This window comes from Geotrypetes seraphini, chromosome 7 (genome assembly GCF_902459505.1).
Source record: "Geotrypetes seraphini chromosome 7, aGeoSer1.1, whole genome shotgun sequence".
In the NCBI taxonomy this organism is placed as follows: Eukaryota; Metazoa; Chordata; class Amphibia; order Gymnophiona; family Dermophiidae; genus Geotrypetes; species Geotrypetes seraphini.
The window spans coordinates 94,406,829-94,429,105 of record NC_047090.1 but is presented as its reverse complement, the minus strand read 5'-3'; the positions used below and the strand labels follow the sequence as shown (position 1 = coordinate 94,429,105).

The 22,277-nt window shown below is 46.1% G+C and overlaps 1 protein-coding gene across 2 annotated transcripts in view; it reads right to left on the bottom strand.

The window, feature by feature from the left end:
• Window positions 1–22,277, bottom strand: part of LOC117363923 (vacuolar fusion protein CCZ1 homolog) — a 186,529-nt gene that overhangs the window by 149,439 nt on the left and 14,813 nt on the right. The window contains exons 7-9 of one of the 2 annotated variants that reach the window (XM_033952503.1): window positions 20,675–20,850; window positions 13,312–13,393; window positions 12,536–13,114 (exon numbers count right to left, since the gene is read on the bottom strand). In XM_033952503.1, coding sequence (XP_033808394.1) covers window positions 12,914–13,114; window positions 13,312–13,393; window positions 20,675–20,850 — 459 coding nt within the window. In that variant the 3' untranslated portion in view covers window positions 12,536–12,913. Of the gene's footprint in view, window positions 1–12,535; window positions 13,115–13,311; window positions 13,394–20,674; window positions 20,851–22,277 lie in introns of those variants that run through there. The other variant, XM_033952502.1, reaches the window with a different exon arrangement.

Genomic DNA, 22,277 nt, shown 5'->3' with positions numbered 1-22,277 from the left:
AAGTTCCTTTCTGCATTAAAAATCCATCTTTTTCATTTATTTTGTGGAATTTGAGAAACGATCTCCCTCCCTGCCCCCCCCCTTAAACTGTGAGGTTAATAGGAGGCCCTGGTGCAGATTTTTCTCCTCTGGCTATGTGTGGTCGTGTTTGTCTACTTTTCAAAGTAATATATAGAAATGAAAGAAAACCATAAAGGGAATAACAGTAATAAGCCAATCATTGTTAGTCCAATAAAAAAAAAGGTATTACTTTATTTCCTTTGGCTGTGAAATAAACATTTTACAAATGAAAGAAGTGCAAACAAGGGAAACGGAGAAAATGAAGACAAAGACCATATGGTCTGTCCAGTCGGCCCATTCGTCCCGTCTACTATATCCCTTCCTCTCCCCCAGAGATCCTGTGCGATTGTGGCAAGTTTTCTTGAAGCCAGTTACAGGCTTTGCTTTCACCACCTCTGTCGGGAGACCCAAGAGGCCGCAAAGAGACACCCTTGTGAGGGGGATCCTGCTCCAGAGAATTCAGAATTCCCTTGTGGGTTTTACTTTCTTCTCTTTCTGCGACTTGGAGAACTGTTTTTCTCTTCTTTTTTTGTTTTTCCTTTTGTTCTTTGCGGTCTGTATTTCTTAATGCAGCCTTGTGTTATAGGTTTTTGGGCTTTTCAGGTGTGTGTATTGTAGATGTCAAGAACCAGGAAAGACCTGAATAAGTCTGAGGTTAAGACTAGTTACAGATGAAGCTTAATGCTGCAAAGACTAAATTATTGTGGCTGGGTCTTAAACCGGATTTTCTCCCTCTTTCAGTACCCCCTGCTGTCTGGAGACCATTTGACGATTGAATTTTCCTCGAAAATACTAGGCTTTGTGCTTGACTCTTCACCTTCTTTACAAACTCAGGTCAACAATTTAGTTTAAAAAAATGCTTTTTCAATCTCTATTTGTTGAGAAGGGTCCGACATTTCTTCTATTAACACCGAAAACTGAAACTATCATTCCCCTCTACAAAAGGTATATCCCACATAGGAAAACTAGGAACATCCCTCCCCTTTAGAACCTCAGAACTCTGGAATAATCTCACATCCCCGCTCAGAGTTTCAAGTTCCCTCCAATCCTTCCGCAAACACCTGAAAACTTGGCTCTTTTCAAACATCTAACACTTCCCGCTTTTTGGTTCCCTGTCCCTCTTTATCTTCCTAACTCCTTTCCTATAACCCTTCATTGTAGCTCCTTTTCAACCTAACCCTGTAAACCGTGCCGAGCTCTACGCTTGTGGAGATGGCGCGGTATACAAACCTAAGGTTTAGTTTAGTTTATTTACGTACAAATTTAGTCCAGCTCTACATGACGGATAATTAACAGTCCTTAAGCCTTTCCTACAGAGTGTTAAGGATCTGCTATGCCAGGGGTAGGGAACTCCGTTCCTCGAGAGCCGTATTCCAGTCGGGTTTTCAGGATTTCCTCAATGAATATGCATGAGATCTATTTGCACACACTGCTTTCAATGCATATTCATTGGGGGAAATCCTGAAAACCCGACTGGAATACGGCTCTCGAGGACCGGAGTTCCCTACCCCTGTGCTATACTAAGGGGTTACCTTTAGTTTTTGTCTCTGGGTAGGTGCTTGAAATGGGCAGTGACAAAATCTGCATGTCCCGTCCCTTAGGGGTGCTCTTTTTGACAATGCGAAGGCATTCTGGCAGGTCCTTGCAAACTAGAATCAGCGGGGTTAGGAGTCAAATTAACATTTACTTGAAATGACATGGAATGTGTTTTTCGTACAGCCCAGAGAGCAGTTTTACTGAGTTGCGACTTGGCCAGTGGTTGGCTGGAGACATGTCTGAACTCGCTTATGAATCTGGAAAGAATAAGACCTTCATTTGATGGGTGACCCCCAGAATGAGCCTCCCCTTTTACCCAAAAATCAAACAAAAAGGAGCAGACCCCCCCCCCCGAAAATCAAATATACCAACTGCTCTAGTTGTGGTTGTCAGATCTCTCCTTATAATATTACAAAACTGATTCCCTTCAAAAAGTGGGAAAAGAAAGACCTTGGTAAAACTTACCAGATTTAATTATCCTTAACAGCTTCTCGTTCCGGGCTGGTGCCTTTCAATCACTAGTCTAACAATTATTATTTTTTTTTTTTTATTGAAAGAATCAAATAATCAGTACAATAGGATAATACAAAAATACATTCAATACAATAAGAATTACAATAATATTTCATACACATTTAAATCATTCTTTGAAATTTAATTTCCATATGAATTAATTCAATCTTATCTACACCCCTCTTAATTCCATCCCCTACCCACTATCTTCCCCTAAATGAAATCCCTCACCCTGGATGAAAGTTGACAAAAATAAAGAATTAAAATAAATAACTGGAATGTAATTAGTAAACCTAATTTTCATAATAAATCATTGATAACCAAACTTCGTATTTTTGGTGAAAGATTCTGACTATAAGGATCCCAAACGTCCATAAAAAGAGTTTTTTTAGGCGAACCTCGAACCTCCCAACTCTCAAATAAAAATAAGCGATGTAATTGATTCCTCCAATGCCAAAAACTTGGAGATTCTTTCTGCAACCCAAATGGCATAATACATTTATGCCCAATCATACACTAGTCTAAAAAAAAAAATTCCTTTTAAATGAAGTTTAGTTCCAAAAAGTCTGTAGTTAACAAAAATAGCCTTTCAAACTAACCGAGAGAGATCAAAACAACCCTTCTTTGTAAAACAAATAGCAGATCCCCCATAATATATCTGTACTGTGTGGTGCCTTTAAATTGTGAAATTCAAAACGGAAAGTTAAATGAATTTTGAGAAAGACGTAGCCTGCAAGATGAAATCTTGGGTCAGGTTCTTGAAAGGATCTTCGTGAAATCTCCTGACAAGAGGCCTCTGTTTTGCAAACTTTCTGCCTCGGGGAAACTGCGTTCTTTTCACTCGGGGAAACTGACTCAAAATAACAGGGGAGGAGATGCTAACGGACGAAATGGTCCAAAATAGCAGAGTGGTATAACTAAGCTCTACGCTGCTAATGCCTAGCTTCTTAATTGCACCTCGTGCCGTGTATCTTCCCGATTCCACAAAACGCACTCCGCTGTGCAACTCAGACGAGACGGTTTCGCAGTTATTTGGGGTAAAAGTCCATTTTTGCTCACGCTCGTGCAAATGTCTAGAGAGTGGAGGGGGAAGTCTAATGGTTAGGGAAGTGATCTGAGAAGCTGGGGAACCGAGTTCAACCCACTGTAGTTCCTTGCGACCCTGGGCAAATCACTTAACCCTCCAATGGCCCAAGTACAATGCTTAGGCCCCCTTTTATGAAGCCGCGTAAGGCTTTTTTTTTATCGCTGGCCACGGCGATATTGACTCCCATGCTCATAGGAATTCTATGAGCGTCGGCGTTTTTACCGCTGCGGCCGGCAATAAAATAAGCCTTACGTGGCTTCATAAAAGGGGGAGAGGTTAAATTGTGAGCCTACTAGGGATACCGAAAATACCTGCATATAATCTATCATTTTTATTTTCACAATTTCTATCCCAAATACTAGGCAGCTTACAGCATGTATTTATTTTACATCCATAAGTTCTGCGCAAGGTACAATAAAACATCCACAATAAAACCACACATAGGCATCAGAACGGCGGAGGCCATAGGGGCCGTGGCCTCCCCCAAAATTGGCAATCGGAAGTATAGCTCTCCCGACCCTTCCCACCTACCACCTCACCGCTGCTGTAATTTAAAATCTTTGGGCAGCTGGCGGTGCAACAAAGCGGGCCTCCCGCCATCTGCATGCCCCGGAAGTGTTCTTTCTGCAGCGTCCTGCCTATGCGGGAAGAGGAAGTGCTGCAGAAAGAACACTTCCAGGGCAGACCTGAATATTTTAAATTACAGTGATGGGGAGGTGTTAGGTGGGAGAGTCTGGAACTGGGGAGAGGTCGCACCACAGGGTCCAGCTGAGTGGAGGGGGGGGTGGGCTGAGGTTGAGAATAAGGGAAGGGCAGATGCTGCATAGGCTATGGGGGGGGAGGGGGAAGGATAGATGCTGCATGGGCTAGGGGTTAGGAAGAGAGGGAAAGAGATGCATGGGTGGAGTGGTGGGAAGGGAGGGAAAGAGATGCATGGGTGGAGTGGTGGGAAGGGAGGGAAAGAGAGATGTGTGGGAAGGGAGGGAAAGAGATGCATGGGTGGAGTGGTGGTGGAAAGAGAGATGTGTGGGTGGAGTGGTGGGAAGAGAGGGAAAGAGAGCTGCATGGGTGGAGTGGTGGGAAGAGAGGGAAAGAGAGATGCATGGGTGGAGTGGTGGGAAGGGAGGGAAAGAGAGATGCATGGGTGGAGTGGTGGGAAGGAAAGAGATGCATGGGTGGAGTGGTGGGAAGGGAGGGAAAGAGAGATGCATGGGTGGAATGGTGGGAAGGGAGGGAAAGAGATGCATGGGTGGAGTGGTGAGAAGGGAGGGAAAGAGAGATGCATGGGTGGAGTAGTGGGAAGGGAGGGAAAAAGAGGTGCTGCTGGTTGGTGGATGAGGGAAGAGAATTGTTGGACAGGTGAACTTGAAGCAAGCAGCAGCCAGGGCAAAACCCCCACAGCTTTCAGTTATAACTGAAGCCTCTTTCTTGTGGCAGTAGTTCAGCTGTCTTTTTTTTTTTTTTTAAGTTCCACAGCGATTTTATGTTCAAATCTATTTTATTAAGCAACAGTAAATACAACAACCAGAACAACCATGGTATGCAATTTCAACAAACATCCGCGGAGGACTGGACTCTTATGTCCTCCCCGGACCCACCATACCCCCACCCCCCGACAGAGAAGCCCCTCCCCCCCACCCACCCCTCCCCATCCCCCCACAGATACCGAAAAACTCGTAAGCAGGGAACAGCAGATACACCTAGAAGCACAGTTTCAGAGGTGGAGTCTATTCAAGACCTGGCTACGACTCTCAGGAGTCAAAATGTTCAAATATGGAGTCCAAGTGTGAACAAAGTCTCTGCTCCGGCGTCGAGACGAACGAGCCAAACGGGCCTCCCAGCCCATAAGTTCATGGAGGCGATTTCTCCAGTACCAGAATGAAGGTGGTTCAGGAGACAGCCAGCAACATAAGATACATTTCTTCCCCAAAATAAAACATTTACTAAGAAATAATTTTTCATAAGAATTGTACATATACAAGAATGAAAAATGGGCAAACAGCATAGACTGCACGGATACTGGCACAGGGGTCCGCAACAAGCCCTGTAAGAAGGATGCCAGCTCCGTCCAGAAGGTCTGAATCCCCGCACAACTCCAGAGACCATGAAAATAAGAATTTACCTCCACCGAACAGCGGATACATAACTGAGTATCAATACAACCCATATGGTAAGCCTGACTCTGGGAAGCGTAGGCCCGCAGGACAGTGCGAAAGTGACATTCACGTAGCTCAGCACTATGTACCAAGCCCGCAGTTCGATTCAGGGTTTTTAACAAGAAATCGTCCCCCAAGTCCCTACCCAAGTCCCGCTGCCATGCCTCCAAGATACCAGGGAAAACCCTAGGCGGGCAAAGAGCTAGAATCCGGCCATGCAAAGCAGATATAGAGACCCTAGTATCAGGATCCGCAGCCAAAAAAGTACAGAGCTGGGTCCCAAAATCCCCCCGCAAGGAAGTCCCCGGAAGGGAAGCCACATAGTGACTGAGTTGACAGTAAGCAAATGGAAGGCCAATCTCAGGGACCCCCCTCCCCACCAACTCAGCAGAAGGTGAGAGAGACCCATCATCCCGCAGAACATGCCGCAACTGTTCCACCCCCCGCGCCCTCCAGCGACCGAACACGGAAGGTCCAACCCCCGGAGGGAAAGCTAAATTCCCCGCCAACGGTAGAAATACACTAGAATGAGCGTCCTGATTCCACAACCGAAGGATTTGATGCCACACTGTCCACAAGGACCGAAACAAAATACTACGCTTACAGGGTCTCGGCAGTTTAGACAACGGGGCATGGAGAAGGTACAAGAGATGAAGAGGATAGAAATGATCCCTCTCCAGAGAGAGATCCGTATAAAAAGAGGTACCCAACACCCAATCACTAAGATGACGAAGCAAACAGGCCTGGTTATAAACCCGGATGTCAGGCACCCCCAAACCACCCCCGTGGGCAGGCCCCACCAACAGGGACCATTTCAGTTTAGGTCTGCGCCCACCCCAACAAAACCGGATCAATAAGGAGGTAAGGGAACGAATATCCCTCTGCAATAAGGAAAGGGGAAGAGTCTGAAGAACGTAAAGCCACCTCGGGAATACAACCATACGGAATAAATGGATTCTCCCCAACAGGGACAACGGCAACGCCTGCCATTTGGCTAGCAACAGTTTAGTATCCGCCAGGAGTTTATCAATGTTAAGACGATACAGTTGGGCCACATCCATCGTCAGCCTAATCCCCAGATATCTAAAAGAGGTGTCAGCCCAGCGCAACGGGAAACCAGCCCCCCATCTCCGCCGAAGATGAACCGAGGAAGCCAGCGCCTCAGATTTCGCAAAATTCAAGGCGAAGCCAGAGAAATCTCCGTATTCCCGAAGACTTTCCAACAATACGGGCAAGGAATGCTGCGGGTCTGTTAAAAAGACCAAGAGATCATCCGCAAACGCCGCCAGTTTAAAATGTGAATCACCCAGGACCAATCCCCGAATATCCGCATTTGCCTGAAGCTCCCGAAGCAAAGGATCTAAAGATAGCACAAAAAGGAGCGGCGACAAGGGACAGCCCTGGCGAGTCCCCCGGCCAATAGGGAAAAAACCCGAGCAAGTCCCATTAACTAATTAACGCGCCTCTGGATCACTATACAATGCCTGGATTGCACCAAAAAAGAAGGGGCCCAAACCGTACGTCCTCAGCACCGCAAAAAGGTACCCCCACCGCACCTTATCGAAGGCCTTCTCTGCATCAAAACTGATGAACATGGCGGGGCTACCGTCCTGTCCCACCCGTTCCAACGCCAACAAGATGCGCCGGATATTCTTAGCCACCGGCCTATCCCGCACAAACCCCACCTGAGAGTCTAAGATCACCGATGGCAAAACACGCGCCAGGCGGTTAGCCAGAAGTTTAGCCAAAAGCTTCGCCTCATAATTCAACAATGAGATAGGACGATACGATTCAGGCAAAAGAGGGTCCTTGCCAGGCTTCGGGAGAACTATAATAGACGCTAGATTTACGTAGCGAGGGAGAAAGCCCTTAGCGACACTCAGATTATAAACCTCAGCCAGTACTGGCGCTACGTCCGTCACCAACAACTTATAGAACTCACTCCGAAACCCATCCGGGCCCAGCGCCTTTCCCAACGGACTGACCCCGATCGCCCCTTCCACCTCCTCTGCGGTAATGGGAAGATCCAAAACGGCCGCCTCCCGCTGAGATAAGCTAGGCAAATCGAGGCTGTCAAGGTAAAGTTGCCCATCCAAAAGCTCAGGGCCAGGATCTCTATACACCTCAGCGAAAAATTCCCGCAACAGTTCACAAATCTCCTCCGGCCTATGATGCAGCTTCCCTGAAGGGCCCCGAAGCACCGATATGCTCTCCGGTCCACCCCTCGGATGCGCCAGGCGGGCCAACAATCGACTACTCTTATTCGCAAATCGAAATAAATGAAACTTAAAGTACTCCCTCGTCCGCAACGCCCGTAGATGCAGCAATTCATTCAGTTCCTGCTGGACCTCTAAAAGCTGCGCCCGAAGCAGGAAGGAGGGCGCCCTGCCATACTGGCGTCTCAACACTGTCGCCTTCCGCTCCAAAGCCAGAACCTGCCTATGCCGCCGCTTCGACTCTCTGGCCACATAAGAAATGACATCCCCCCGTAAGACAGCCTTAGCCGTCTCCCAGTAGAGAATGGGATCATCCCGATGCTGCTGATTGTTAACTTGAAAATCACGCCAACGCTGTATCAAATACTCGTGGAAACGGGTATCCCTATACAGGTAACAGGGAAATCGCCAGGACCCTCTATTGATCCGCGAGTCTCCCCAGGTCCACCGAAATCCCACCCAAGCGTGATCAGATATTTCAATGGGACCCATCTCAACCCCCACTACCCGGGGAAGCAGCTCGCGAGAGATGAGGATAAAATCAATTCGGGAAAGCGTCCCGTGCGCCCTGGACAAGTGGGAGTAATCCCTCTCCAACGGGTGTAGCACCCGCCACACATCAAGCAACCCCAAGGTGGATTCCAAAAGCTGCCCACCCGTATAAAGTTTAGAGGTCTCTCTTCCCAAAGAGGCAGAGCGATCCAACTTTGGATCCGGCACCTCGTTAAAGTCCCCGCCCACCAGCATCGGAACCTCTCCAAACTGCAGGAGATGATTGCGAAGCCCCCTAAAAAACCTGGCCGATGGATTATTAGGAGCGTAGACATTACAGAGCAAAAGAGGCCGATTATCAAGTAACACTAAGGCAACGATATAACGCCCACTAGGGTCCCGGAGCACCTTCTGAGTTTGTAGGCGAAGGCCCTTACGGATCAAAATAATAACACCTCCCTTTCCCCCCACCGCGGGCGCCTCCAAATAGGAACCCACCCACCAGGTACAGAGCTTGGCATGTTCCACTGAGGATAAACGGGTCTCCTGTAAAAAGGCAATAGAGGTTTTAGAACGATTCAAACGCTGCAAAATTTTTGAGCGCTTAATGGGGGAGTGGATCCCCCCAACATTCCAAGAAGTTAGAGTATATTCCAGAGCAATCCACTCACTAGACAAGTCACACAAGAAAAAGGAAACAGTATAGTACCAGAGAAGCGTCCCAGCCACCGCTCCCCCGGCTGCTCACCACCCCTTACTCCATGAATCGAGCCATACCCCTGCCTCCAAATCAATCCCAATGCACAGAACCCCCCAACCCCCCCCCCCAACTTCCACAAGAAGCCCCACCACAAAATCCCTAGACCCCTCCGAGGTCCACCCCCCCCAACTACCCCCCCCACCACCCCTCTCTCCCCCTGCCCCAACCAACCCTCACCCAATCCATACCCAAGACACCCCAAAAAGGGCATCACTTCCAGGAAACCAAATGCACCTTCCCACGGGAGTAATGACCAGTACCCCCCGACCCACAAACCCCAAAACTCAGAGAGTAACAAGAAACATCTTCATCAGCCAAACCCCCCCAGACCCTCAACGCCACCCCTCCCCTCCCCTAACACCACAGCATCAACACCTACCCTCAAACCCTCCCACCAAGCCCCATCCCCTATGCTCAGATAACCATATAGGCCAAGAACAGACCCAAACTAACATAGGACCAGCGGGTGTACCCCCCTCCCCCTGCACACACCCCTCCAGGCATTCCCTCAGGAAAACACAGAGACCCAGCACAGAGGAAGAAAAGAGAAACCCCCAGTCCTACGCAAACCACAGATTGGTGCCCAGAAATGGATCTCCTCAGTCCACAGCAGCTCCCTGGGGTGGATCTTCTCGCAGCATCTCCGTCACAAAACGCTGTGCGGCCTCCAAGGTGTTGAAATGATGAGCTCTACCCAGATGTGTCAACCTCAGGCGAGCCGGATATTGTAGAGAAAAAGAGATGTGGCGCTGGATGAGACGGGTGCATAGAGGTGAAAATCTGCGCCGTGCCTGAGAGACCTCCGCCGAATAGTCCTGGAAGCAAAGGATGGGCTTGTTGTCGTACGAGAGCTTCTTGCCCTGCCGCAACGCACGCAGGACCTCCATCTTGTGATGATAATTCAGGATACGGCAAATGACCACACGGGGTCTATCAGCATTTTCTCTCCGCTGCCCCAAGCGATGCGCCCTCTCCACCCGCAAGGGGCCCGAGGAAGATGATAAAGACAAGGACTCGGGCAACCAACGTTCTAACAGCGCCCCCAGCTCCACGTCCCGCACCGACTCGGGCAGGCCAACGAATCGAAGGTTGTTACGGCGGGACCGGTTCTCCAGGTCATCCACCTTGGCACGCAACGCAGCCAGCTCTGTAGTGTGGGCGGACTGCTCCTGGGCAAGTTGCTGGACATGATCCTCCACAGCACTCACCCGCTGCTGAGTTTCCTTGACCTCCGACGTAAGGGAGGCAAATCTTTGGTCCAGTGTGTCCAGTTTATCAAGTATGCGCTGCAGCTTGTCCCCCAAAGAACTCTCCAGGGCAGCCTGAACCTCTACTGTGACTGCGGAGACCCAGGATGGGTGTGAAGTCTCCGGCGAAGGGGGCGCCACGGGATCCGCCATCTTGGCCTCTGGAAGCTTACTCCTCTCCCGATCTTTCCGGACCACCTTAGACGCCATGTTGATTCTGTCCCGGGTGCCCGGATTCCGCTGCACCACCCAAATCCTCCTCAGCACAGGAAAAAGCCCGGACCCGAAATCTGGCCCGCAGTTGGGGAGCACGCTGCGGCCCGGCGCCACAGAGCCACAGCCACACACCCACTGCAGCACCAGAGGACCACCAAGACCTCCGGGCCCGAGACTGCAGTACCGCTGGGAGGGTCAGATCCGTGTCGCGCCGCACCACGCCTCCAGAAAACCCCCCAGCACGAGGCGAAGATCAGTCCCGGGAGCAAACCTGCAAGGGGAGAGCCGCGCCGCGGTCCAGGGGATCCAAGCCGCCGCCGCACGCTATCCGCGGCGCCACGTGGTCGCCAGCCGTCCCGAACAGGGTCGCAGGTCTGCTTTCGATGATCCGCCTGATCGCGTCGCTTCCCAGCCAGCTCCCCCGTGCCGCGAGCTACCCAAACCTGGGGAAAAGAAGCAGATAAAATGCCGCGCCGCGGTCAGGTGCACGGAGCTGTAGCAGCACGCTGTCTACAGCGCCATGTTTCCGCCGGAAGTCCGTTGATTTAGTGCGCTCTAAAACACCTAGCGCACCTTAGGAAAAGAGGGCCCCTTGTCTCTCTTGAGAGTATGCTATTTGTGTACAATAAATTCAGCCATAAGAATAGCCTTACTGGGTCAGATCAATGGTCCATCAAGCCCAGTAGCCGTTTCTCACGTGGCCAATCCAGGTCACTAGTACCTGGCCAAAACCCAAGGATTAGCAATATTCCAGAATCCCAAAGAACATTCATGCAGAATCTCAAAGAATAGCAAGATTCCGGAACTCCAAATCGTAGCAACATTCCATGCTTTTAGTTGCGATTTTCTTAGCGGCAGTGGTTGAGAACTCCAAATCGTAGCGGCAGTGGTTGAGAACCCCAAATCGTAGCAACATTCCATGCTTTTAGTTGTAATTTTCTTAGCGGCAGTGGTTGAGAACCCCAAATCGTAGCAACATTCCATGCTTTTAGTTGTGATTTTCTTAGCGGCAGTGGTTGAGAACCCCAAATCGTAGCAACATTCCATGCTTTTAGTTGTGATTTTCTTAGCGGCAGTGGTTGAGAACCCCAAATCGTAGCAACATTCCATGCTTTTAGTTGTGATTTTCTTAGCGGCAGTGGTTGAGAACCCCAAATCGTAGCAACATTCCATGCTTTTAGTTGTGATTTTCTTAGCGGCAGTGGTTGAGAACCCCAAATCGTAGCAGCAGTGGTTGAGAACCCCAAATCGTAGCAACATTCCATGCTTTTAGTTGTGATTTTCTTAGTGGCAATGGTTGAGAATCCCTCTCTCTCCATGGGCTGTGAATGCTATCTCTGAGGAACTCAACCCTCAGCCAAACACAGGAAACAGAAGCTCAGTCTAGGAATATGTACCGGGCCTGCCACAATCCTATCCCTTTGCACATCTTGTAAGAATGCTACATTTTCTATCATGAAAGCTAAGAAAATGATCAGAACACATACTTAAAATAATTTAACGAGTATCTTTATACTTGTTAAATTATTTTAAGTATGCATTCTGATCATTTTCTTATATTTATTATATATATGTGAATCTTTCTAAACATATAATCTAAACCAGATATCCCAAGTGGTAGTAGTAAAAATATAAACAATATAACACACACCACTCAACCAGAGAAGTGCATCTCATTACACAGGCCTCAGAACTGGAGCCTACGCGCAGTTGTGAGATCACAAACTGGGGAAATCAGCGTAGTATCTTTGTTCCTTGCTCCAATCATTGGCCCAAAGCAACTAGTGCTGGGACACGTATATTCTTAATAACTTAATTATTTTTTATAAATCTTTTTTAGGTTTTTTTCTTCTTTTTTTTATGTTTTTTTATCCTAACTTCCCACGTTTAAAATTCCCATCAATATCTCTACATTTCCAATCTTACTACTATTTTTTTTGTCATATGCACTTATCCAGTATTTTGAAAAAATTGACAAACTACTTATCTTAAGCAGTGCTTGTCTCTGGATGTGCTTTTCAAACAGTGCTTATCTTTACACATGCCGACGCGGCCAGCGTTTCGCGGACTCTCTACTTGTGCACTGCGGCATCCAGCCCTGAAGCAGCGGACAAGTAGAGAATCCGCGAAACGCTGGCCGCGTCGGCATGTGTAAAGATAAGCACTGTTTGAAAAGCACATCCAGAGACAAGCACTGCTTAAGATAAGTAGTTTGTCAATTTTTTCAAAATACTGGATAAGTGCATATGACAAAAAAAATAGTAGTAGTTTAAATCTTTCTAAACAGCCAGAATCACATTTTACTTATATAATTCAAAAATCACAGTGCATTTTGGCTTTTGCTCTGTTCTACGTAATTCATCAGCTCATTCCACATTTATTTCTCGAGAGTTCCCCAAAATGACACCAACTACAAAAGTATTAATGAATACAGCTTTTAATTTAATATTTGCCCAACTTGTCCGCATTCCTTTGGGCTTCCAGCTTAATCAGAACCGATGTCAACTGTGGCAATAGCACTAAGCCTTTAAGATTTTGTCTCTTTCACCTTCCTCTCTAGCCTAAGAGGTAAAGAACAGGATTCCTCTTTGGAACCCAAGACTTGCCACCTTTTGAATGATGGGTTTAGACTAGAGTTCCTCTGTTCTGGGAGGTGCGACTGGTGCCCACTTGCCATCTCTGAATCTTGCCAGCCAGAGTTCCCACATAAACAACATAGGTTTGTCTCTGAGGCAATGGGCTAGCCCCAAACGCACCTTTACAAGTTGTAAAAGTACTGCAATCCATTGAGTCCAACCAAGATCAGCTATGGTATCCGGCCCCTGTTCTGGCTGAGTATTCAAATCAGAAGAGAAACTAGTTCAATGGTTCATACATCTCTCTCAACATTTTGTATGAAAAGTTAAGGAGTCAATTAAAGTGTAGTATTTTTATAGCTACCTCGCATCAGGGAACAAATACAATAATACCAAAGGCAGGCATTAAAGAGGAAAGTATCTTTAAAGATTTATTTGCATCTATACAGTACCTCAGGCTCTATGTGCCTTGGAAACAGAGATGTTGTGAGGTATTTGTATAAAATTCTCATGTCATCTTGTTCTAAACCACTCCTAGGACATCAAAGAAAAACAAAAATTAAAGCCTGTCGCAGTGTAGAAAATATCCTAACATATTATAATTAAAAGAGTCTCTTGTGTTTTAAATCAAGTTAAGTGGGAGTGGGGGACTGTAAGATCAAATAATGTGAGTTTGTTCAAAAGGACAAATTTTTTTTTTTTTAGAGGAAAGCTTTCACCATCTTGCCACCCGCAACAGACCAGAGAGAAAGCCAAAAGGACAAATTTTAAAAAAATCATTGGATAGACGTGGTTTTGTTTTTTTTTTAAATTTAAATCAAAGATAATTAGTGAATGTGCAATACATAAGAACATAAGAATAGCCTTACTGGGTCAGACCAATGGTCCATCAAGACCAGTAGCCCGTTCTCACGGTGGCCAATCCAGGTCACTAGTACCTGGCCAAAACCCAAGGAGTAGCAACTTTCCATTATCTCAGAGTAATCAAGATTCCGGAACCCCAAATAGTAGCAACATTCCATGCTACCGATCCAGGAAAAGCAGTGGCTTCCCCCCTTTCTTTGTCAATAACAGACTATGGACTTTTCCTCCAGGAACTTGTCCAAACCTTTCTTAAAACCAGCAACGCTATCCGCTCTTACCATCTTGTACATTTTTCATATTCCACTGTCTAAAAATACCATTCAGAATGTTGTAAAGTTGAAATTTCTCTTACTGATCTACACTTTAATTGTGAAAGAACGAGTACAAAAGTATTCAAAAAGTAATTCTAAATATGCAAATCAAGGCTTTTTGTGTTTTTCAGTCTTCATACATCCTTTTGGAACCAATAAGAGTCTACTAACTCTAGTGGTGCAGTTTTTGCTCATTCTTTTTCACCGAATAGCGCAAGCTCTTTCAAACTGTCTACGAAAGGTATGTATATTTCAGTGGTGGGGCTGAGGCAACCATTAGGAAACACTAGGAGTTGCTTAGGACAGCAGGTTCAAAAAGGGGGTAGCAAAGAACCCTTGAAATCAAAGTGAAAAAAAGAGCCCAACAGCCACATACAAGGTTAATATTTAAACGTATGATCTGCCCTTATGCATTTTTATAGGATTGTGGTGTTGGGATAAATCAAAACTATTCAGTTCAACGATCAAAGTCCTGGTTCAGGAGGGTGGTCTAGGGCAGTATTTCTCGGTCCTGGAGTACCCCCTTTCCAGTCAGGTTTTCAGGATATCTACGCTGAATTTGCATAAACTTGATTTGTATACACTGCCTCCATTATATGCAAATGTCTTTCACGCATATTCATTGTGGGTATCTTGAAAACCTGATTGGGAAGGGGGTACTCCAGGACCAAGTTGAGAAACACTGGTCTAGGGGCCCAAACGTTATTTGATTGAGGTGTAATGCTGAAGGTCTGTCTAGGGCCTGCTCACTCTTCCAGTCTTGCCAAACATTTTCTACTGGATTCAGACTAGGCTTTGACTGGGTCTATCAAACATTTGCTTTTTTTCCTGCTTAAATCAGTGAGCAGCATTATCATCCAGGATTGGGATTATAGACATAGATCGTAGGGTCAAAATTGACATGCAACTTTGAAGTTTGTCAATTTTATGCATTTTAAGTATGCTTTGCTGTAAGCCGCTTAGGCCTTTTAAGTGGATGACAAAGAATAAATAAATATATATACAAGTTTTGGAGTTCAGAATGACACGGTGACAAAATTCATCACCATTCCTGTCCCAGTGGATAACCGTGGGAAACCATCCCCATGTCATTCTTTAAGGAGAGATGGATGGATCAGAGTATGAATGGCCTCAACCACTGACCCTCAAGCTTTGCATTGAAGAATGCTGATGTAGAAGGACTGAGGTTGAGTAGCAACATTCCAGAGCTGAGATTGTGATGTCATAATGCCTCATTCCACCAGTACTTAAGAGCCAACCTCATCAGTGATGTCACAATGGCTTCATTATCCTATACTTGGCTCAAATAAGAATCAGATTATGAATGGGCAAAGCCACTGACCCTCAAGCCTTGCGTTGAAGAATGCTGGTGTAGAAGGACTGAGGTTGAGATAGACACTAAAGAATGACACAGGATGGTTAGAACATAAGACCATAAGCGTTGCTATAGTGGGACAGACCAAAGATCCATCAAGCCTAGTATCTTGTTTCCAGCAATGGCCAACCCAGGTCCCAAGTACCTGGCAGAAACCCAAAGAGCGGCAACATTCCAGAGCTGAGATTGTGATGTCATAATGCCTCATTCCACCAATGCCTAAGAGCCAACTTCATCAGTGATGTCACAATGGCTTGATTGTTTATATAAGGACATAAGTTAGAGAATGACAAGGAGAGTCCCCATCCCTGTGGTTAATCATAGGAAGCCATCCATGTGTCATTCTTTAAGGAGAGAATCAGAGGAACGAATCAGAGAATGAATGGGCCCAGCCACTGAGCCTCAAGCCTTGCATTGAAGAATGCTGGTGTAGAAGGGCTGAGATTGAGATAGACACTAAAGAATGACATGGGATTGTTTCCCGCAGTTATTTGCGGGGACGGGAATGGTGATAAATTTTGTTACCATGTCATTCTCTATTTTGGAGTATGACACATGGTAGGTTATGTTGCTTTCTATGGGAGAATAAACAAAAGGTCGATGGAGCATGTAAGCTTACAAGACCATCAAAGATCCAGCATTCCTCCAAGGATGGGAAACCTGAAATCACCTGCACTATACACATTTTTGTTGGTACCATGAAAGTCATTACAGCCTGCTAGGATTCACACGGTAAAGACGAGTTTGTAGACTAATTTCAGTTGTGACCACCACATGTGGCTTTATAAGATCCACAATGATTTTTTAATTATGTATACCAGGGGTGCCCAATAGGTCGATCACGATCAACCGGTAGCTCGCCAAAGCAAAGTGAGTCGATCACCCAGGACTCATTTTGCCTTGGCGATCTATCGGGCCGATCAATCTTCCTCTCCCCGACGTCAATTCTGCCGTCGGAGAGGAAGTTCGGGCCAGCCAATCGCTGCCTGGCTGGGCGGAACTTCCTCTCCAACGGCAGAATTGACGTCGGGAAGAGGAATGCTGGTCGGCCCGAAGCAGGAAGTGCATGGGGCGGCGGCGGCTTTGGGGCCTGTTATCCATTGGTGGCGTTTTGGCTCCTGTTCCCAGATGGCAGCGGCAGTGGCAGTGGCTTGGGGAAGGGCAGGGAGACAGAAGGAAAGAAGAGAAACAGAAAAAAAGAAAGGGAGCATGAAGAGAGAAAGAAACAAAGGTCAGGGAGAGAGAAAGAAAAAGTTGGGGGAGGGAATGAGGTGTGGAGGAGAGGAAGCATACAGGCTGAAAGAAAGATTGGATGCACAGTCAGAAGAAGAAAGTGCAACCAGAGACTCATGAAATCACCAGGCAAGGTAGGAAAAATGATTTTATTTTAAATTTAGGGATCAAAATGTGTCTGAATTTATATCTGCTGTCTATATTTTACAATATGGTCCCCTTTTACTAAACCGCAAGTGGTTTTTAGCGCAGGGAGCCTATGAGCAGCGCTGGGCATTCAGCGCAGCTCCCTGTGCTAAAAACTGCTATTGTGGTTTAGTAAAAAGGGAGGGGGGTGGGTATTTGTCTATTTTTGTATGGTTGTTACTGAGGTGACAGTGCATAGAGTCATCTGCTTTGACCTCTTTGAAAAAACCTCGGAATAGGAATGATAATTAACAATTCTATGTGTACAGTGTGCGTTGTGTTTTTTTAAAATTTTATTTTTGGTAGATCATTTTGACTTGGTCATTTTAAAAGTAGCTCGCGAGTCAAAAAAGTGTGGGCACCCCTGATGTATGTATTCATTTATTGTTTATTTATTACGTTACTATTTCACTCTCCAAAGACTTAAAAGTTAAATACTAAAAAGGTGTGCTCATTTTGACTTAAATGCTGTTTAGATTGCCTGACCTCATTCTATTTGGTGGTACAAAAACAACTGACGAGGCTATTCCCAAATGAAACACTACGCTGACAGCAGCTGTGCCATGTCAATAAACACCCTAAAATCTAGCACAGCTAGAGGAAAGCTGTCTGTTTTAAATTACACTGATTCTGCAAACTTCACGCAGCTTTGTTTCTCTTCAAAATTTTCTCTTCACTATTTTTCCCTCCTAAACAGCAGTGTGTTTGTTTAAAATGTGCAGAAGAAACCCAGAACCTGCCTTCAGAACCCGATTTCAATATTCATTCATCTGGGGCAATTTTCAAAGAGCCCTTGGGGTTGCAAAGTAAGTGGGTATTCTTGCTGCATGAGTTTTGCAGCTAATCTTCAAAGAGGAACTGCATTAGTGGCATAACATACCTGCACTCTGCTGCCCATATAGACAGGGGAAAGAGGAGAGATGGGGGAGAAGCTGTTTGAAAATGCCAGGTTGGTACATTATATTCCTCCCTTGTCCTAAAAACACCTCAGAAAAGTCAGTTATTACCCTGCTAAAAGTACATGTACAGTGGAAGCCCAAACAGAACATACTTTTTGGTTAAGTCAATTTACTAAGATGGGAGATACAGTCAAACCTCGGTTTGCGAGTAACCTGGTTTGCGAGTGTTGACTCGATTTGCGAGCACCCCCCCCCCCGATAAACGGCATCGCTCCCCCACCCGCTCGCAAAAGCCCCCTCGCGCCAACCGGCACCCCCCGCGCAAACCAGCACCCCCGCCCGAATAACTTAAACATATCCCCCCCCCGTCTGGCACTGGCACGCAGGCACAGATCGTGGCGGTGCCTAGAAGATCTTCCGGCTTCTGCCTGCTTTGAGCATGCATCTGTGCATACTCAAGGACTTCTAATTCTTCCTCTCGCCGAGATTCTCGGCAAGAGGGAGAATTAGAAGTCCTTGAGCATGCGCAGATGCATACTCAAGACAGGCAGAAGCCGGAAGATCTTCTAGGCACCGGCATGATCTGTGCCTGCGTGCCGGTGCCAGACGGGGGGGGGGGAGGGGAGGTTAAGTTTAAATTGTTCAGGCGGGAGGGCCGGTTCAGGCGGGGGGGGGGGGGGTGCCGGTTGGAGCAAGGGGGCCTTTGCGAGCGGGGGGGGGAGCGATACCAGTTATCGGGGGGTGGGGGGTGGGAACGTATCAAAGCGAGTTTCCATTATTTCCTTTGGGGAAACTCGCTTTGATAAATGAGCATTTTGGATTACGAGCAGGTACCACTGTAGTTTTCTAGATTCAGATTTAATTTCCAGTAAGGGATTCAAGACAAAGTTAGACAAGTTCCTGCTGAACCAGAACGTACGCAGGTAGGGCTAGTGTCAGCTAGGGCGCTGGTCTTTGACAAGAGGGCCGCCGCGTGAGCGGACTGCTGGACACGATGGACCACTGGTCTGACCCAGCAGCGGCAATTCTTATGTTCTTAACTAGGCAGAGTTGGTGAAGAGGCAAGGACTACATACTACAGTAAACATTCTAACCATCACTTTTGCATGTCCTCAACAGAGGTGCTAAATGCATCCCCACTAATGCATTTATCAGCGCAGTAACTGCTAAGGACATGCTAGGCCCACTCCTAGCAATTACTGCAAAGCTTTTGCACTTAGGCCCTCTTTTACTAAGGTGCGCTAATCAATTTAGGGTGCACTAAACGCTAATGCGTGCATCTTAGTCTATGGACGCATTAGCAATTAGCGAGCGCTAATCGGTTAGCGCACCTTAGTAAAAGAAGGGGTTAGTTTCATAAATAAAAAAAGAAAAGAAGATATTCTGAGGAACGGAATGAGCCACTGCACAACCAATGACGTCATTCCACCGACATTCGTTCATGTAAACTGTTCTGAGCTCCCCTGGGAGAACGGCATACAAAATTGAATAAATAAATATTAAGGATGGCGATATAGTTCTCGTTAGAAACAGCAGCATGGGCCCAAGTATGAAGGTGCAGTTTTAATATTTTCAAAATAGAAATATGATACGAACAGAAATCTGTTGGGGGAGGGAGGGAAATATTATAAGGCTTCCTTGAGGTGGCATTAGGTGTAAAATTGGACAAGTTCCTGGAGGAAAAGTCCACAGTCTGTTATTGACAAAGACAGGGGTGAAGCCACTTCTTGCCCTGGATCGGTAACAAACATTGAACAAGAACATTCTATTACATATAATCAAATTTGAACAGCGCTTATACAACTGATAGTGAATCAAAAAGTGCTCGGTGGGCGGTGAGGTGGTAGTGCTGGGTTCGCCCTGTTATCACCTCCATATCTCTGAGCACTTTTTGATTCACTATCAGTTGTATAAGCGCTGTTCAAATTCGATTATATATAACAGAGTGTTCTTGTTCAATGTTTGCTATCGCTATTTGATCACTCTACTCTCATTTATTTGAGAGAATTTTGCCCCTATTTTTGTCTATTTGACTGTGCCCTGGATTGGTAGCATGGAATGTTGCTACTCTCTGGGATTCTAGAATCTTGCTACTATTTGGGGTTCCGGAATCTTGCTTACTCTGAGATAATGGAATGTTGCTACTCCCTGGGTTTCTAGAATCTTGCTACTCTTTGGGGATTCTGTATGGAATGTTGCTGCTATTCGGGGTCCCGGAATCTTGCTTACTCTGAGATAATGGAATGTTGCTACTCCCTGGGATTCTAGAATCTTGCTACTCTTTGGGGATTCTGTATGGAATGTTGCTGCTATTCGGGGTCCCGGAATCTTGCTTACTCTGAGATAATGGAATGTTGCTACTCCCTGGGATTCTAGAATCTTGCTACTCTTTGGGGATTCTGTATGGAATGTTGCTGCTATTCGGGGTCCCGGAATCTTGCTTACTCTGAGATAATGGAATGTTGCTACTCCCTGGGTTTCTAGAATCTTGCTACTCTTTGGGGATTCTGTATGGAATGTTGCTGCTATTTGGGGTCCCGGAATCTTGCTTACTCTGAGATAATGGAATGTTGCTACTCCCTGGGATTCTAGAATCTTGCTACTCTTTGGGGATTCTGTATGGAATGTTGCTGCTATTCGGGGTCCCGGAATCTTGCTTACTCTGAGATAATGGAAAGTTGCTACTTCTTGGGTTTTGGCCAGGTACTAGTGACCTGGATTGGCCACCTGAGAACGGGCTACTGGGTTTGATGGACCACTGGTCTGACCCAGTAAGGCTATTTTTATGTTCTTATGTAGTTGGTATCTTGAAATAGTAAATCTTTAAGTGACCTTAATATGCATCAGACTAAGTAACACTTTTCTGGTTGATTTTTGATTTATTGGATTTTGCTGGCTGTATAGGAACCAAAGGTATTTTGATTTTTATTGCGGCTCAGGTACCTACCAGATGAGCTGATCATTGTAGAGAAAGGTGGTGTATTTCACAATGCTCAGGCTTTCCTCCATTCTGTTAATAAATGATTGGATCTTCAGATATGTCATTTTATCTAGTGGGAAGAAGCTGATACCTCCAAAAATGTCCAACAGGTCACATGACTGTAAATGGAGAGTCTGCAAATACTGTTGGATCAAAATGTTACAATTATTTGAAGACGATCCAAAAAGAAAAAGCCCCCCCCCCCTCAAAAAACATACGCCCTGTGCTCAGAGAGAACTCAGCACCTAGCCACCTAAGAGAGGATACGTCACTAAACATCTTTAAGACCAACTTAAAAACATTCTTGTTCAAAGATGCCTTTTAAGGATGTTTTACATGCATTTTTGCTGGTTGCTATGTTTTCCCTCCCCTCTGTTCTTCCCTACTTCCTCTTTTCTCTTTAAATAATGTAGTTCTTCCCCATTTTCCTTTTCGTTTCAGTTTTAGTCTGTGTTTTCTTATGTGTTCCATTACTACCTGTGGTCTGTCCTACTGATTATGTATACATTTATGTTTCACCTTTTTATCTATGTAAACCGCCTCGAAGCCTGATTATGCGGTAGATCAAATTTTTAATAAACTTGAAACTTAAAAAGAATGGTTCTTTCCTTCCCTAAATACTATATCCGTGCTCTCAATCCTCTCCTGGAGGCACACCTAGCCAGTGGGGTTTCAGGATTATCACAATGAATAGGCATGAGGTACACCTGAATATAATGAGCTGCTCCTCTTTCCTCCTAAACTAGAGGTCTGCACGGGAACAGGGATTGCGGGAATCCCACAGGTCCCCGCAGGAATCCCCCCCTAACCCACGGGACTCCCACGGGGACCTCCCTCTGGCCCACGGGAGTCCCACAGGGATGGAAGGCTTAGGAAGCAGGGTTCGTCCATATAATATAATGGACACATCAGCCTTAGTAAAAGAGGGAGGTTTATAAGTTAATTACCTGAACAGAAAACAAAAAAAGGGTTCCACCAAAGAAATTCCACAAGGAAAACATTAGTGCAAACACAAAAGAAACTGTGGAATTGATGATCCTGTCAGAAGTAATTGCTGCTTTTTATGGGGACGGGCGGGGATGGAGGTAATTCCTTGCGGGGATGGGTGGGATTTCTGTCCCCATGCAACTCTCTATCTTAAACCCTCTGCTCCTCTCCCTCCGTTCTCCATCTCTTTAAATAATACTGTCATCGTTCCAATCTTTTCTGCTCGCAACTTCGTAGTCTTCTTCGATTCCGACCTCTCACTTTCTATGCACAGCCAACAAACTGCTAAGGCCTGTCCACTTCTATCTCTACAACATCACCAAAATTTGTCCCTTCTTCTCTGAGCACACTACCCGGACCCTTGTCCGCACTCTCGTAACTACATGCTTAGATTATTGCAATCTACTTCTAACTGGTCTCCCGCAGTGCCGCCTCTCCCCCTGCAATCACTGCAAAACTCTGCTGCATGATTCATCTTCTACCAATTCAAACTCGACTCTGCACAATGCAAAAATGACAGTGAAAAATTCATTAGAAACCTAACTTCTGCCAACAATGGCCAGTGTTTCAATGAACTGCTGCT